Source organism: Thalassophryne amazonica, unplaced genomic scaffold (assembly GCF_902500255.1).
Source record: "Thalassophryne amazonica unplaced genomic scaffold, fThaAma1.1, whole genome shotgun sequence".
Taxonomy (NCBI): Eukaryota; Metazoa; Chordata; class Actinopteri; order Batrachoidiformes; family Batrachoididae; genus Thalassophryne; species Thalassophryne amazonica.
In genome coordinates, this window is record NW_022986231.1 from 607,901 (window position 1) to 626,684 (window position 18,784).

At 41.9% G+C, this 18,784-nt stretch overlaps 1 protein-coding gene across 1 annotated transcript in view; it reads right to left on the minus strand.

Annotated features, from left to right (window-relative positions):
- jmjd1cb (jumonji domain containing 1Cb) overlaps window positions 1-18,784 on the minus strand; it is a 651,485-nt gene that overhangs the window by 153,870 nt on the left and 478,831 nt on the right. The window contains exons 18-20 of the mRNA XM_034165192.1: window positions 18,250-18,374; window positions 12,927-13,161; window positions 10,063-10,283 (exon numbers count right to left, since the gene is read on the minus strand). Coding sequence (XP_034021083.1) covers window positions 10,063-10,283; window positions 12,927-13,161; window positions 18,250-18,374 — 581 coding nt within the window. The remainder of the gene's footprint in view (window positions 1-10,062; window positions 10,284-12,926; window positions 13,162-18,249; window positions 18,375-18,784) is intronic.

Here is an 18,784-nt window from a genome sequence, read left to right on the forward strand (position 1 = left end):
GGGTCTTTCGGGGTGCTGGGGTAACAGGGTTTGCCAGTTGTTTTATTTTGCCCCCGGGGTGTTTTAATTAAGTCCGCCGGGGGTTGGATTTTTGTGTTGTTATGTTTCCTTCTAGGTTCCACCTCCAGGGTCGATGGGACGGTCCTCTGGGGGGGAACTGATTGTGGGGCCGATTAACCAAGTGTGGCCGGGTCTGGGGTTCCTGGGTTGTAGGGAGGGTGCCTCCTGGGGTTGATGGTACGGTCCTCTGGGGGGCGCTGTTCCTCCGTGTAAACCTGGGGACCTCTGTAAGATTCCGGTTTTGGTTGTCTCTCCTGGAACTGGCGGTAAAGGTCTTCGGGGGGCTCTGCATATCGTTCTGGGGGGGGGGTTGTTTGTTATTTTTCTTTGTGAATTTATGTTTGTATTGTGTTGTTGGGGCTGTGTTGGGTTATTGCATTTGGGAGTTTTTCTTTTCTTCCCGGGGTTGGATGGGACGGTCCCCTGGGGAGGATTTGGGTGGGTTTTGTGTTTTTCTTCTATGTTGGGTTGTATATGGGACTTTTTTGGGGTTTTTGTTGATGCCAGCCGGCCTTCCAGCCGCGGTGCCGTCCTGTCGTCTGCTTTCTGTCATGGACCCCGGAGGGAGGTGCTGTTCTTGGGCCTGGTCTGTTCGGTCGCCGGGAGGCTTCCCGTTGATGGGGGGGTACTGTTGTGTGTTGGGGGGTTTGGCTGGATGTTTTTGTGTTGTTTTCTTTTCTTTGCTCTCCAGGTGGTATGCAAACTGGTTTTTGTCTGTGGAGAAGGTGCTGGCAGAAGAGTCCTTCACCCTCATCAGCATTATTAGCTGCACCTGTGGAGGATGTTCACGTGCAGGTCTACTGACTCGCAGCACCTGTGGATGATGCTCACGTGCAAACCTAAAGACTTTCAGCTGAAGCAGATAATGAGATGGCGTTCTGCATTTAAGCCATGAGTGGTTCAAGCAGAATTGCCGGGAACTCGACCTTGTGACGTTCGTTTGTGAGATGCTGAGGACCGCGCCAGGGTTTGACACATCGTGCCTGTGAAGGAGGACGGGTGAGGGACACATACTGTCAGCACACATCAGAGAGTCAGTTTGTCGTATCCACCTGGGGGGTGTTTGGCGGTGAATCTGAGTCCAGAAGCGCCGAGGCTTCGATCCTTTTGGGCGCTGGAGAGCGCGCCGTCCTTCACTCCGCCAGACAAACCAAATATTTATGTTGTACACTAATTATTGCACTGGAGGGGAAATAAAATCGTTTTGTTTGTGGAACCGCTTTCTGGTTATTTAGCGCTGGGTTCGGTCAGACGTTGGTCCGCTCCTCAACCTGCGTCTGCACATAACAAGTACATCACTAACCAACCCCCCCCACCCCCCATGATGAAATCTGCGGAATCCCACGGATCCGCAGAGTTTTCACAGCCCTGAAATACTTATTTTTCACCATAATTTACAAATAAATTCTTTAAAAATCCTACAATGTGATTTTCTGGATTTTTTTTCTCATTTTGTCTTTCATAATTGAAGTGTACCTATGTTGAAAATTACAGATCTCTCTCATTTTTCTAAGTAGGAGAACTTGCACAATCAGGAACTGACATAATACTTTTTGGCCCCACTGTAACGGCCAGCAAGGGAATAGGCTCCGTAAGTTCCTTTTCAATCAGAACCCAACCCGGAAGTCTGGTCTCTGTGATATCTATTTTAGCCAAATGATTGAGAGAAAAGGCACAGTGATACCAATCCACCCTTGGTAGGTTAAGGCCTCAATATTCAATTGCATCTTGATTCTGTTTAGACCAGGGTTTTTATCCCCCCAAAGAAAAAAAATCTACTGCTACATTGAATTTTTAAGTAAAGTAGACGGGATATGTATGGGTAGTAGGTATAAAATATAGTTAATTTGCAGAATAATCATCATTTTCAGGACATTTATTCTACCCAAGAGATAATCCTAATTTAGCCCAATTTTGTAAAGTGTTCTCAATTTTCAGTGGGGGGGGTGGGGGTAAATTTTCTGTCATAATGTCTTTTAAACCTGGTGTAAGTTTATCCCCAAGTACACCAAACCTGAAGGAAGCCAACTGAACTGCCAATTCTGTCTAACACTTGGTGGACATAGTCCAGACAGTAGCATTGCCTCTGATTTTCCCTAATTTATTTTTATAGCCCAAGATAAGAGAGAAAGTATTAATTGAAAAAATCATGAGAGTCTGTGTTTGTTGCATATATATTAATGAAGGAGCATCTGCTACCAAACAGATCTGTACTTACTGCCACCCACCTGCTTTCCCTGTTCGAGTGTTGTTTGTGAATAGTGATATTTACATTTTTGCATAATAGGATACAGACACCCCTTTGGCTAGAAAAGTAGGCACTATAAAATACTTTACTGACCCAATCCCTCTGCAGTTTTGTTGACTCCTCATTATCTGAATGAGTTTCCTGCAAGAAACGACCTTCTTTTGTTTAAAATACAGGAGAAGTTTCATCCTTCTGATAGCAAGATTGGCCCCCTTAACATTCCAAGAAAAGAACTTAAGTGAATCTACCATCCTAATGTAACATTTCTACTATTTTATCCTCAGTCATCATATTTAATTCTGAAAAACCAATCCATGCAGGTGGAACCATGTGAAGGCAACTTGGTCTTGATGTCTCCTTGTGACTATAATGTACACATATACAAGGAAAGAAGAAAAAGGCCATAAAAGAAGGAGGAAAAAAACAAAACAAACTAACACAAATATGAGAACTATGGAGAAACAGGATAGCTCCTTTATCGCCAGAAACAAATCCGTGAAATAGTATGTCCTTGAAACTCTTGAACTCCCGACCCAGCACCCGCAGCCCCCCCCCCCCAATATATTTGTATTATCATTTACAGCACCAAGGGAAAGATAAGTTTGTACAAATAACCAGATTCAAAAATTGAGCCCCACTAAATAAAATGGTGGTTCAATGCTAAAGTAAAAACAGGACATTTCCTGTTACGACCAGGGGGCGCTATGGCAGAGGTGGGAGGTTAATATATGCAGATGTTCAGGGCGGTGCTCTCATCATGTCCAGCAAGTTTGAAGGATCTACGATTAAGTATGTGGGCGTGACAGCCATTCAAAGTGAAACGGCGTCCTCCAAAAAGCTCACCAAAGTTTGACGAACCCTAGCAGCCACGTCTTTTGACCTAATTACATTCTTTTGATAACGTTTGATCAGCATGGTGTCATGATGATGTGGACCAAATTTGAAGACGATTGGATGAAATCCCTAGGACGAGTTCATTCAAATGTAAGTAGTGTAAATGGCCAAAAATGGCAAAAATTACCTAAAAATCGAAGCTTAAAATAAAAATGGCCGACTTCCGACAGCAACAGACTTTTTTGTGAGTCCTAGCATGGTAAATATGTATTCCGAATTTCGTGAGGCTATGACGAAAAAATCCCAATGTGGAGGGCTTTTTGAAAATTTCCAGGGGGCGCTATTTCGCAGTTTCGCTGCGACCATGTGCGCGACCCCCAAAATATCAAAATTCGGATCCGACCGGACAACTTTACAAAGTTTGGTGAGTTTTTGATCATGGGAAAAGGCCGAAATTTGGATTTCATTTTGCGCAGAATAATAATAACTAGGACTGCAAGCAGTCATATACGGGCCCCTGTTCCGCGAGACCGCCTACCCAGGTCAGCACGTCCCATTGTAACCAGATGTGGGCATGTGCGTACAGGGGCAACCACTTATCACACAGTTCAAATTTGAAGCAAATCACACAATGCATGAAGTAGTTATAACATGTTGATAGTTCATCCACTAGAGGGCGCTCAGTGTGCAATCAGAGGGGCAAGGTGTGGTAAGAGGCTGACCCTCATTACACATGTGAAGTTTCAAGTCAATCAGGTAAAGCATGAAGGAGTTACGAGCAGTTGATTGTTCGGCCTCTTCCCACGCTCAAAAACTCACCAAACTTTGCAAAGTCGTCCGGCCAGATCCGAAATTCGATATTTTGGGGGCTGCGCACAATGTTGCAGCGAAATTGCAAAAACAGCGCCCCCTAGAAATTTTCAGTCTGCTAGGTTTCGTCAAACTTTGGCGAGTGTTTCGGAGCACGCCGTTTCACTTCAAACCGCTGTCAAGCCCACATACTTTATTGTAGATCCTTCAAACTGGCTGGACTTGATGAGGGCTCTGCCCTGAACATCCCCATATATTAACTTCCCACCTAACTCATAGCGCCCCCAGTGGTAACAGAAAATGTCCTATTTATACTTTAAAAGGTACTGATATCGCATAGTTAACCCATCAACTTAATTCCACTTCTAAAACATGCAGAACAAGTTGGTCAGCGTACATGATGATCACCGTGAAGCTATGAGTAATGGCGTCTGTGTAGCGTCGTGCCGAATATTGATCCTTCACCATGAAATTACGTTCTTCCTTTTTGTAGCTTTAATTTTGTCATATCATCATGAAAATTGTTACACGGGACATGAATGACAACCTCTTGCATGTGATAGGGGTGTCGCCCATGGGCGGGGCAAAATGCCTCTAAAGCACCCCTTGGTCCAAAAACCCTTCTCACAGGGTTTTCTTTTTTTTTTTTGGAGTAGGGAGATGAAAATTGGTACTTGTGTGACTTGCACAGACATACAAAAAAGTCTCTTGCACCAGGGGTTAAAGCAATAAATTTTCATCTGACTGAAAATTTTTTCTGGCAAAAATCAATGCCAGCAATTCCCTAAAATGTGGCGTAGTGGGGACACACACTCTTTTTTCCTCAATAAATACAGTATACAAATCTATTCTAAATAGCCTCTAAGGAGAGAGAGAGAAAGAGCATAAAAAGAATGCAAACATGAACATAAAGGTACATAAAAGGGTGGTGGGGGGAGGGATGTAGTCTTGATTCTGGGGAGTCTGGGGGTGCTCTCCTAGAACATTTTTAAAAGAGCAAGTCAAATTTTGTGTATTCTGGTGAATTTTAATGTGTATGAAGACCTCTGATACAAAAGTCACTTCCAACTGTGAAATAAAAACACAGTACTGATTCTGGGGGATCTGGGGGTGCTCTTTAAAAGAGCAAATCAAATTTTGTATGTGCACTGAGAAACTTGAAACTGGCTTATTCACATTTATCGGTAAAATGCTGTCACTTGTAAAACAAACGTACCGTACCGCACTGCAAGTTAAGCTTTGTCAAAGCCATTTAGAGATATCAATCGTGACTCACCTTTTTGTGGATTAAAGTCGCTAACCAGGACTCTTGGTGTAATCCAGAAATTAGGCTCGCCCATCATGTCCCACCAGAGTTTTTATTCGTTCCTCATTAACGTGGCTTTTCCGAGGGGCAGCCAACTTAACTCTCAGACCCAGACTGGATCATTAATATCTGCCACTTCACCAGTTCATCAGCTGAAGTTAAAAATAAGGTCTGACTGATAAAAAACTCTCCCTCTCCGCTGGACAGGGAGGAGAAGGACCGTGGCTCATGGCAAGCAGCAAACAGAGTGGAAAGGAGTGAACATTCACATGGTTCTTTCCTCCGCGGTGCGGTGCCATACACGCGGATACTGCTGCTACTTTGATTAGCGCAGAAGGGGATGTTGCTTTGACAGTGAGAGTATCATTTTTGGGCCCCCAAACACGCATGACACAACATGCGCGCACATACAACCCCTGGCAAAAATTATGGAATCACAGGCCTCAGAGGATGTTCATTCAGTTGTTTAATTTTGTAGAAAAAAAGCAGATCACAGACATGACACAAAACTAAAGTCATTTCAAATGGCAACTTTCTGGCTTTAAGAAACACTATAAGAAATCAAGAAAAAAATTGTGGCAGTCAGTAACGGTTACTTTTTTAGACCAAGCAGAGGGAAAAAATATGGACTCACTCAATTCTGAGGAATAAATTATGGAATCACCCTGTAAATTTTCATCCCCAAAACTAACACCTGCATCAAATCAGATCTGCTCGTTAGTCTGCATCTAAAAAGGAGTGATCACACCTTGGAGAGCTGTTGCACCAAGTGGACTGACATGAATCATGGCTCCAACACGAGAGATGTCAATTGAAACAAAGGAGAGGATTATCAAACTCTTAAAAGAGGGTAAATCATCACGCAATGTTGCAAAAGATGTTGGTTGTTCACAGTCAGCTGTGTCTAAACTCTGGACCAAATACAAACAACATGGGAAGGTTGTTAAAAGCAAACATACTGGTAGACCAAGGAAGACATCAAAGCGTCAAGACAGAAAACTTAAAGCAATATGTCTCAAAAATCGAAAATGCACAACAAAACAAATGAAGAACGAATGGGAGGAAACTGGAGTCAACGTCTGTGACCGAACTGTAAGAAACCGCCTAAAGGAAATTGGATTTACATACAGAAAAGCTAAACGAAAGCCATCAACACCTAAACAGAAAAAAACAAGGTTACAATGGGCTAAGGAAAAGCAATTGTGGACTGTGGATGACTGGATGAAAGTCATTCAGTGATGAATCTCGAATCTGCATTGGGCAAGGTGATGATGCTGGAACTTTTGTTTGGTGCCGTTCCAATGAGATTTATAAAGATGACTGCCTGAATAGAACATGTAAATTTCCACAGTCATTGATGATATGGGGCTGCATGTCAGGTAAAGGCATTGGGGAGATGGCTGTCATTACATCATCAATAAATGCACAAGTTTACGTTGATATTTTGGACACTTTTCTTATCCCATCAATTGAAAGGATGTTTGGGGATGATGAAATCATTTTTCAAGATGATAATGCATCTTGCCATAGAGCAAAAACTGTGAAAACATTCCTTGCAAAAAGACACATAGGGTCAATGTCATGGCCTGCAAATATTCTGGATCTTAATCCAATTGAAAATCTTTGGTGGAAGTTGAAGAAAATGGTCCATGACAAGGCTCCAACCTGCAAAGCTGATCTGGCAACAGCAATCAGAGAAAGTTGGAGCCACATTGATGAAGAGTACTGTTTGTCACTCATTAAGTCCATGCCTCAGAGACTGCAAGCTGTTCTAAAAGCCAGAGGTGGTGCAACAAAATACTAGTGATGTGTTGGAACATTCTTTTGTTTTTCATGATTCCATAATTTTTTTCCTCAGAATTGAGTGATTCCATATTTTTTTCCCTCTGCTTGGTCTAAAAAAGTAATCGTTACTGACTGCCACAATTTTTTTTCTTGATTTCTTATAGTGTTTCTTAAAGCCAGAAAGTTGCCATTTGAAATGACTTTAGTTTTGTGTCATGTCTGTGATCTGCTTTTTTTTTCTACAAAATTAAACAACTGAATGAACATCCTCTGAGGCCGGTGATTCCATAATTTTTGCCAGGGGTTGTATATGTGGTTAAATTTTCCAAATGACGGAAATCCATTGTGGTGAACTTTAACCCATGCTCTTGCACCAACGATCTATTCGAAAGAGGAAGTCGGCCAATTTGAATTTTCCTGTCATTTCGGCATGATTTCCACACGTATTTGATTTTGTCCAATGCACTTCAAATTTCTTTCAAATCATTCAGAGACTACACTGATCAAAAGATATCAAAAGCTTTTTTCCTATGTTGAAGGGTGGGGCCGCTATGGCGCCGCCATTTTGACCCTTCACCATGGAACATTATACTTAAACAGGTACTGATGTCACATAGTTAAACCAATCAACTTCCTTCCACTTCTAAAACATGCAGAACAAGTTGGTGAATGTAGGCGATGAACGCCTTGAAGTTACGAGTAACGGTGTCTGTGTGGCGGCGTGCCGAATATTGCCCATTCGCCATGAAATTAATTTTGTCATATCATCATGAAAATTAATACACAGATCAAGCACGACAACCTCTTACAATTCATAGGGGCGTCGCAAATGGGGGTGCAAAATGCCTCAATAGAGCCCCCTTGAAACTTTCAAAAACCCCTCCCCATAGGTGTTTTTTTCGAGTAGGGAGATGAAAATTGGTACGTGTGATTTGCATAGATGCACAAAAAAGTCTCTTGTACCACTGGTCTACTCCAAACAGGAAGTCGGCCATTTTGAATTTTCTTGTCATTTTGGTGTGATTTCCACATGTTGTTGTTGTGTGTTGGGGGGGCGTGGCTGGATGTTTTGGTGTTCTTTTCTTTTCTTTGCTCTCCAGGTGGCATGAGGGCTGATTTGTCTGTGAAGAAGGTGCTGGCTGAAGAGTCTTCACCCTCATCAACATCATGGAAAGCACCTGTGATTGGTGCTCAAGTGCAACCTGGACGACTTGCAGCTGAAGCAGATAATTGGATGGCGTTCTGCATTTAAGTCATGTGTGATTTGAGCAGAACTGCCGGGAACTCGACCTTGTGACGTTCGTTTGTGAGACGCTGAGGACCGCGCCTGGGTTTTGACACATCGAGCCCGTGAAGCAGGGAGGGGTGAGGACACATGCTGTCAGCACACACTAAAGGTAATTAAGTGTTTAAGTAATTGTTGATAGTAACTTGGTGTTTTGTTACACAGTATACTGGAATTGTGAAGAGAATTGTGCAGTTTGCTTCTCACTGCTGTGGCGTGAAGGATAAGTGATCCTCCACTTGTTGTGAGAAGCTGCTCATTTGCATAAAGTAAAAAAAGGACACTGACCTGAGTGTGTTGCTGATAGCGTGTGTTTATTGGAAGATATAGTTGTATCTGTTGACTTACCTCACCTTCTCTTTGCTTCACAGAGAATCAGTTTGTCGTGTCCACCTGGGGGGTGTTTGGCGGTGGTAGGAAGTCCAGGAGCGCCGGCTTTAACCCTTGCGGGCACTGGAGAGCGAGCCACGAATCACTCCACCAGAGGGACGTTGTTTTTATGTTTTTACACTTTTAAGCACAGGTGAATAATAAATAGTTTCTGTTTGGAACCGCTTTCTGGTTATTTTTAGCGCTGGGTCCTGTCTGACGCAGGTCCGCTCCTCAACCCGCGTCGACACATAACAGTTGTATTTGAACAAACTCCGCCTATGGATTTTGTCCAATGCACTTCAAATTTCTTTAACAGCATCCAGAGATGATACTGACCAAAAGTTATCAAAAGCTTTTCTCTATGTTGAAGGGTGTGGCTGCTATGGCACCACCATTTTGACCCTTTGCCATGGAACATCAATTCATGATAACTCCTTCATGCTTTGCCTGACTGACTTGAAACTTCACATGTGTGATCACGGTTGGCCCCTGAACACACCTGGCCCCTCTGTTTGTACACTGAGTGCTCCCGAGTGGATGAACCATCAACATGTCATAACTCCTTCAGGCATTGTGTGATTTGCTTGAAATTTTAACTATGATGAATGGTTACCCCTGTACCCACATGCCCACATCTGGTCACAAGGGGATGCACTGGCGGAACGAGGGCCCGTATATGACTGCTTGCAGTCCCTAGTTAATCTTGTTATTTTCTTTTATTATTACATCTATTTTGTCATTTGATTTTTAAATGAACCACAATGGATATAAGTGTTTTCACTTTGTGTCATGCATGTATTTTTAACATATTTACAATTATATTATGTACTCACAATGAACGTAAAGTAAACTCATAAACACATACATGCTTTTAAAATATAGCTATTCAGCATGTGAATGAGGTACGTTCAAACATTTTCAAGCTGTGAACCAATTAATGTAATTTTGCCGAGTTTCATCATCATAAAGTTATCCTCATGATTGCACATCTTAATGCAGTTCAGTTTATATGATCGGTTGATTTCACTGTCCATTCATGACTAGAAGGGCGGAACATATTTGTTTTTATTTCTCCTCCCCTTTCCGTGACAACTAATCACAGCTCTTAGAGGACTGCGTCATACTGAGCAATGGTGCTAATCCCACCTCCTCACAAAGATAAGAGTTTCTGTCCCCTCGTTGCTCAGAGTTGCTCTCAGACACCTGCTGGCTCACTCTTAGGATAAGATTCCTTGCCAGTAAATTTTCGGCTAAGTTAGGAGCTCTTTGAGAGGACTTTGAGTTGCTTTGTGGATACGGGCCCTGGATGGAGAATCTGAGGAACAACTCGTCTTAAATGTGATGCCATGTGTGGGTACAGACCTGTGATGCAGTGGAGTAAACTGGTGCAAACGCGATTCCTGCATCAGTGGAGCCCAGCTTCAGCTTCCCTGCCGTGGTGGTCAGCAGATCTCTCAGAGTGGAGCCCTGTTCCACACTGTTGGTCACCACAGAGACAGTTTTACACGGCTTCAGCTCCTCCAGGCTGCTGGCTTCCTTTCCTTCTTTTGTTGATTTTTGGAAAAACTCTGAGTCTTTTTTTTCTTATGGAGAAAGAAGAAAAAACAGAAGCTGAACAAGAGTTGCACTCTGTATGAAAGTAAACATGCTGTTAAAACAGCGAGTGCTCTGAAACATCTACAGTGCTGTGAAAACGTTAGTGACCCCTGAGCTTTTACATGTTTGAAAATTCTTTAGGACATCAAAAACAAAACAAAAATTCAGGATTTTTATATTAAAATTTCTCAAAATTATGCCCTTTAAACTCACAGTGAAAAGTAATCTCTACATTATGAATTAAAAGAAATAAAAATCTAAAAGTTAAAATGATGGTGTCAATATACAGTAGTGTTCAGAATAATAGTAGTGCTATGTGACTAAAACGATTAATCCAGGTTTTGAGTATATTTCTTATTGTTACATGGGAAACAAGGTACCAGTAGATTCAGTAGATTCTCACAAATCCAACAAGACCAAGCATTCATGATATGCACACTCTTAAGGCTATGAAATTGGGCTATTAGTAAAAAAAGTAGAAAAGGGGGTGTTCACAATAATAGTAGCATCTGCTGTTGACGCTACAAACTCAAAACTATTATGTTCAAACTGCTTTTTTAGCAATCAGGTGAATCACTAAACTAGTATTTAGTTGTATAACCACAGTTTTTCATGATTTCTTCACATCTGCAAGGCATTAATTTTGTTGGTTGGGAACCAAGATTTTGCTCATTTACTAGTGTGCTTGGGGTCATTGTCTTGTTGAAACACAAATTTCAAGGGCATGTCCACTTCAGCATAAGGCAACATGACTTCTTTAAGTATTTTGACCTATCCAAACTGATCCATGATACCTGGTATGCGATATATAGGCCCAACACCATAGTAGGAGAAACATGCCCATATCATGATGCTTGCAACACCATGCTTCACTGTCTTTACTGTGAACTGTGGCTTGAATTCAGAGTTTGGGGGTCGTCTCACAAACTGCCTGCGGCCATTGGACCCAAAAAGAACAATTTTACTCTCATCAGTGCAGAAAATATTCCTCCATTTCTCTTTAGGCCAGTTGATGTGTTCTTTGGCAAATTGTAACCTCTTCTGCACGTCTTTTATTTAACAGAGGGACTTTGCGGGGGATTCTTGCAAATAAATTAGCTTCACACAGGCGTCTTCTAACTGTCACAGCACTTACAGGTAACTCCAGATCATCCTGGAGCTGATCAATGGGGGAGCCTTTGCCATTCTGGTTATTCTTCTATCCATTTTGATGGTTGTTTTCCGTTTTCTTCCACGCGTTTGTTTTTTTTTTTTTTTGGTCAATTTTAAAGCATTGGATATCATTGTAGATGAAAAGCCTATAATTTTTTGCACCTGCGTATAAGGTTTCCCCTCTCCAATCAACTTTTTAATCAAACTACACTGTTCTTCTGAACAATGTCTTGAACGTCCCATTTTCCTCAGGCTTTCAAAGAGAAAAGCATGTTCAACAGGTGCTGGCTTCATCCTTAAATAGGGGACACCCGATTCACACCTGTTTGTTCCACAAAACTGACAACTGACTGAATGCCACACTACTATTATTGTGAACACTCCCTTTTCTACATTTTTTTACTAATAGCCCAATTTCATAGCCTTAAGAGTGTGCATATCATGAATGCTTGGTCGTGTTGGATTTGTGAGAATCTACTGAATCTACTGGTACCTTGTTTCCCATGTAACAATAAGAAATATACTCAAAACCTGGATTAATCTTTTTAGTCACAGCACTACTATGCAGGGGTGGTGGCCAAGTGGTTAATGCGCTTGGTTTCAGTGCAGAAGGTTCCGGGTTCAAATCCCACCCCTGCCACATTTCTCCATGTAATGTGGAGTTGCGTCAGGAAGGGCATCCGGCGTAAAACCTTTGCCAATTCAACATGCAGATCCACCTCGGATTTGCTGTGGCGACCCCAAGTACAAACAAGGGAGCAGCCGAAGGGACTTACTAGTCACATAGCACTACTATTATTCTGAACACTACTGTAAGTAAGTGCACCCTTTAGTATAACACATACAAACATTCACTTTTACATTCAGTTTCCTTCAGACAAGTCAGGGGATGGATACATGAACGTTTCACTGAATATGAGTTACTGAATATGTTTTGGACCTTATTTACATCAGTTATGAAGAAATACAAACAGCATGATACTCTATGGTAAATCTGTGTGGAGTAGAGAGTTCGCAAAAACTGAGTGATTGTGCAAGAAGGAGAAGAGTGAGGAAAGCCACCAAGACACCCAGACAACCCAGAAGAAGTTACAGGCTTCTGTGGCTGTGACTGGAGAAATTGTGCACAGTGCATATTTTGCATTTTGCATCACTTCTCATAGCATCATAGTGGAGTAAAGTGGAAATTTCTTTCAAAACAGCTGTATATAGGCTGGCATCGTGCCTTCTGGCAAATTGTAGCTGAACTTTCAAGTTTTTTTTTTTATCCTCATAAAACTTCATCATGAAACTGTATGACTGCTGATACATGTAAAAGCTCAAGGGGGCACTAATGTTTTCACAGCACTATAGATCTCTCATGAGAGCAGAGTTGCGGACATTTGAAAAAACTGTCCTACAACCAGAAAAATAATTATTCTAATTTGAACACAAGTTGCAATAAGGATTTTAATCCTTTGCACATTCAATGGACTGACCTTTCTGTCTTCCTTGGGATTTGTCCTCAGCCAGGTCGGCGAGGAAATGGAGAGGTGACTGGGGCTCTGTTGGGCTGACGGGATGATTTCCGGCATCACTCCCTGGACTGCTTCCTCCAACAACACCTCCATTAGTCTCCACTTTGTTTAGTCCTGGATCAATGCTCTGTTGAGAGTCGGAGTCCACTTTCACCAGAGACATTTTGTTCCTGTGGTTCAGGACGTTCTGCAGAAGCTGCAAAAAGGCCAAAAGTGAGCACAGTGTCCAGCGACACGCAAAACACTGAGAGGAGAAAATTACACAAAACCTCCACAAGTCAGGTCCTCCTGAGGAGTCATGGTGCCATGATCAGAGGCACAGTACATTACAGAAAAACACAAGAGGCTTTGAACCACAAAGACCCGATTCCACTGAAGGAGGAGGACCAAATTCACAACCAGAAACTAGAAAGTGGCCCTTAAAGAAAAAAAACCCTGAAATTTTGTTTTCATGATGTTCAGGCTGCTGCAGCTGGGGGAAGGGGGGATACTACACGCAATTTGATGCAGTTAATAAGCTAAATGAAAGCTATTTCTCAGTCCCATTTTCTTGTCCATTTTAGTCATAAGCAGGGTGGATTAGTGGTTACCACTGTGGCCTCACAGACCATGGGATTGATTCCCACCTGTGGCCTTTCTGTGTGGAGTTTGCAGGGTCTCTCTGGTTTCCTCCCACTTCCAAAGATGTGCAGCTTCGGTGAAGTGGTGCCTCTAATTTGACTGTCGGTATGAGCGAGAGTGTGATTTTTTTTTTGTCTGTCTCTGTGTGTCCGTCCTGTGCCGGACTGACTGTCTGTCCAGGGTGAACGTAGCCTCTGGCCCAGTGACTGTTGCAGGGCTGTGAAATGAAAATTGTGAAATCGGAGGAAAATTTGCAGGGGGTGGAGCCAGGGTCCAGGGCCCGTGGGGCCCCAGAAACCACATTCATTTTGTACCTAATGATACATTTTCAGTATCTCCTGGAATAAAAAAAAAATCTAAAAAGAAGTCCATATTTAAATGACCCTGTATTCAACCTTTCATTTAAACTGTCAATGATAATGTTGAAATAACAGAATATGACATGGAAGTAGGACCTGGAATAATTTCCCTTTTAATTGTGAACCAAATTATGCATTAACTCAGAAGAATTAAACTACATGAAATTCATGAAGACTGAAAAGACTGTTACAGCATTTCAAAAACCACAGCTAATGCTTGGTCAATATTTTGAAAATCAGGGTAAAATATCAATAACATACATTATAGTCCACAAGTCACATATTGTTGTGTAAATCCCTGTAAATCCACAGTGTCTTTTTTTCCCATGAAAAAAGTCTACATTAATAAAACCTAATTTACATTCTTGTGTAAATTCATGTAAATCCATTCAAAGCTACAGTCTTTTTTCCAATGAAAGAAAGTCTAGATCAATAATAAAAAAGTCTCATAATCTTGTCTAAAATCCTGTTTGAACAGCACAATATGTTTATTTTCCAGAAAGGGAAAAATTCTTATTGTGTTTCCTGAAGGCACAGTTTGCTTTTCCCGTTTATCTTTCAGATGTGTTCATAAAGCCAGCGACAATTCCACAGATTCTTGTCCTTATCAGACTTTTTCAAACCATCTTTCTCGCCATCTTCTCTCTGTTTGATGTCGCTCCGTGACACAGACGTGCTACAAAATTCTTCTTTTAAAAATCTGAAAGCTCTAAAAGTTTGCGATATTCACATGTTACGTTTAGCTTCAGCGTCTGTTGCAACAGCTATGCTTTGAGTGGCATTTTTCCTCCATCAAGTTCCGCAGATCCAAGGACACAGATTTGTATCTGTAAAACAAAGATCAGTGTCTGTGGATTTATAAAACGTGCACGATGTCCTAAAAAAAAAAAAAAAAGAAACGCTTTGCGATAGGCAAAATAAATATAATAATATAATAAGTCAAGTGGCCTGTGTGTTTGTATGTGTGTGGATCAAGAATAATGTTAGAGATGCAGCAACACTGAACACAAAAAGTTATCAATGAACTGTAATGAAATTTTATGAACATATTAATAAATTCTTAGGAAACCAGGCTTTATGCTAAATGCCCATGAAAGTGGGTATATGTAGCCTTGGTGGAGGTATGCACTCTCTGAGTGCCTTGCAGTTAATACTTTAGACAACTTGTGTAGTCATGAGCCATTACATAATTTATACAGCACCAGTCAAATGTTTGGACAGTTTACCAAAGGGACTGATCACGTATATCATTTCTATATAATGACTCACATATACAGTAACAACAAGAGTAATCTGAGGTCAAATTGCTCTGTCTCTGTGAGGCCGGATTTCAAGGTTCTGCTATTAACTTGTAAAATTATTCATGGACTGGCACCTCCCTACTTAGCTGACCAAATTAAACCCTACGTACCGGCCCAGGCTCTGCGTTCTTATTGTGCAGGACTACTTTGTGTCCCTAGGGTGAATAAAAAGTCTGTGTGTCACAGAGCTTTCTCGAATCGTGTGCCTGTTTTGTGGAATGCTCTTCCTACGGAGACAAAACAGTCAGATTCTGTAGAGACTTTCAAGTCTAGACTTACAACCCCAATTCCAATAAAGTTGGGACGTTGTGTGACATGTAAATAAAAACAGAATACGATGATTTGCAAATCCTCTTCAACCTATATTCAATTGAATACACCACAAAGACAAGATATTTAATGCTCAAACTGATAGGCTTTTTTGTTTTTGTGCAAATATTTGCTCATTTTGAAATGGTTGCCTGCAACAGGTTTCAAAAAGCTGGGACAGGAGCAACAAAAGAATGGGAAAGTTGATGAATGCTCAAAGAACACCTGTTTGGAACATTCCACAGGTGAAGAGGTTAATTGGAAACAGGTGAGTGTTATGATTGGGCATAAAAGGAGCATCCTCACTTTGTGAACAACTGTGTGAAAAAATAGTCCAACAGTTTAAGAACAATGTTTCTTAACATTCAATTGCAAGGAATTTAGGGATTCCATCATCTACAGTCCATAATATAATCAGAAGAATCAGAGAATCTGGAGAACCTTCTACACATAAGCGGCAAGGCCAAAAACCAACACTGAATGCCCGTGACCTTCGATCTCTCAGGCGTCACTGCATTAAAAACCGACATCATTGTGTAAAGGATCTTACCGTGTGGGCTCAGGAACACTTCAGAAAACCATTGTCAGTTAACACAGTTCATCATTACATCTACAAGTGCAAGTTAAAACTCTACCATGCAAAGCGAAAGCCATACATCAACAAAATCCAGAAATGCCGCCGCCTTCTCTGGGCCCGAGGTCAGATTGTTACGAGTGCAAAGTTCAAAAGCCAGCATCTGTGATGGTATGGGAGTGTGTTAGTGCCCCTGGCATGGAAAACTTACACATCATCATATCAATGCTGAAAGGTACATCCAGGTTTTGAAGCAACACATGCTGCTATGCAAGCAACATCTTTTTCAGGGACGTCCCTGCTTATTTCAGCAAGACAGTGCCAAGCCACATTCTGCAGGTGTTACAACAACGTGGCTTCGTAGTGAAAGAGTGTGGGTACTAGACTGGCTTGCCTGCAGTCCAGATCTGTCGCGCGCAAAATACAACAACGGAGACCCTGGACTGTTGAACAACTGAAGTCATACATCAAGTGGTAAATGTACCACTGTCTTGGCTTTTTTGAAACATGTTGCAGGCATCCATTTCAAAATGAGCAAATATTTGCACAAAAACAATAAAGTTTATCAGTCTGAACATTAAATATCTTGTCTTTGTAGTGCATTCAGTTGAATATAGGTTGAAGAGGATTTGCAAATCATTGTATTCTGTTTTTAATTTACATTTTACACAACATCCCAACTTCATTGGAACTGGGGTTGTAAGATTTTGTATGGCTAGCATACTGGCATAGTAGGGCACTATGTCATTTTATCAGTAACAGAACAGGTCTCAGCCTCATGTAAATTCTGGATCTATTAGTGAAGCTTAGGGCTTGCAGCTGGTGATCACTTTGGTATTTTCTCTGCTTTCTTGATTTAATGCTGATAAATTATACCATAGGTGTGGTTTTCCTGGCTGACAGATTCTGCTCTTTTTCTCTCAGGTGTGGAGGGAAGTCTGCGTGAGTGGCGTCTGTGGATAACGGACGGCTGGACTGACCGCGAGATCCCATGTCTGAAGCTGATGCAGAAGATGTCTTGAATTCTTGTTTTCTGTTTCTTCAGCTCTGTAAAACTTTGTAAAAGCCTTGTAACTGTTGGAATGGCCAAAACAGAGGGTCACCCCTCTGAGTCTAGTCTGCTTGAGGTTTCTTCCTCAAATCATCAAATGGAGTTTTTTCTTACCACTGTCGCCTGTGTGCTTGCTCTGGGGGTTGGTAAGGTTAGACCTTACTTGTGTGAAGCGCGTTGAGGCAGCTTTGTTGTGATTTGACGCTATATAAATCCATCCATCCATCCATTTTCTTCCACTTTATCCAGAGTTGGGTCGCGGGGGCAGCGGCTCAAGCAAAGCCGCCCAGACCTCCCGATCCACACACACCTCCCCCAGCTCCTCCGGGGGAACCCCAAGGCGTTCCCAAGCCAGCCGAGAGATGTAATCCTTCCAGCGTGTCCTGGGTCTTCCCCGGGGCCTCCTCCCAATGGGGCGTGCCCGGAACACCTCTCCAGCGAGGCGTCTCTAAGGGAGCGCCCAGCCACCCTGCGGAGGAAACTCATCTCGGACGCTTGTACCCGTGATCTTGTTCTTTCGGTCATGAGCCAAATCTCATGACCATAGGTGAGGATCGGAAAGTAGATCGATCGGTAAATCGAGAGCTTTGCCCCCCTACTCAGCTCTCTCTTCACCACGACGGTCCGATACAGCGACCGCATCACTGCAATAATAATAATAATATACTAAAGAGCAATCTGAGATTTCTGATGTCCGCCAATCCGGATCAGGATGACTTCCAAAATTCAGTGGAGTCTTAATATCTATCTGTGGTGCAAATGTGGTGAGGATCTGTGGAGTAGTTTTGACGCCATCCTTGAGAGCCTATATAAAGTGAAATCTTGATCCAGAATCCAGATCCAGATCACCTCCAATATGTAATGGTGTCTTCAATGGCCTAATATCTAACTGTGGTGAAAATACCATCAAAATCTGTGCAGTAGTTTTGACGTAATCCTGCTAATAGACAAATACATGAATAAATAAATACTGATGATTTTATTATGGCCTTAGTGGACATAATAATTATATAATTTAAGACAGTATATATTTAGATCTTTCAAGACACAGTGGAGCGGTCAGTAGTACCTGAGAGACTCCATTGGTGGGGGGTAGTTTGACGAGGAGGTTGTGTTTGTTGGTGCAGGGACACTGGGATCTGATGCTGTGCTTCTCTCTCAGTGAGTGCATGGACGTCACCAGCTCCAGCAGCACTGACACATCAAAAAAGATCAGATCAGCAACACACCACTCACATTTCAACTGCAAAAATGTCCTGACAACATTTTTCAGGTTGTAGCTATTATATCCATGCCTTGTACAGAATGATACAAACCACTTTGGCACATTAAGTGCATCCTTTAAAAACACTGTCTCTGCCCTGCAGTGTTTACAGTTCATCATGTTCAAAAACAAATCACTTTATCCTGATTCATATGCAAAGTTAAGATCACAGTATATGCAGTTTGTGTAAGATTTACAGTACGTCACTGGTCAAGATACCAATTCACACCCAAAAACTTGACCATATACAGAAAACTTTCAACACTTTATAAAACGTGTACTGTCCCAGTTCAACATAAGATAACTGGTGTTTAACTTTTTCAAAGCAACATATTCCGTA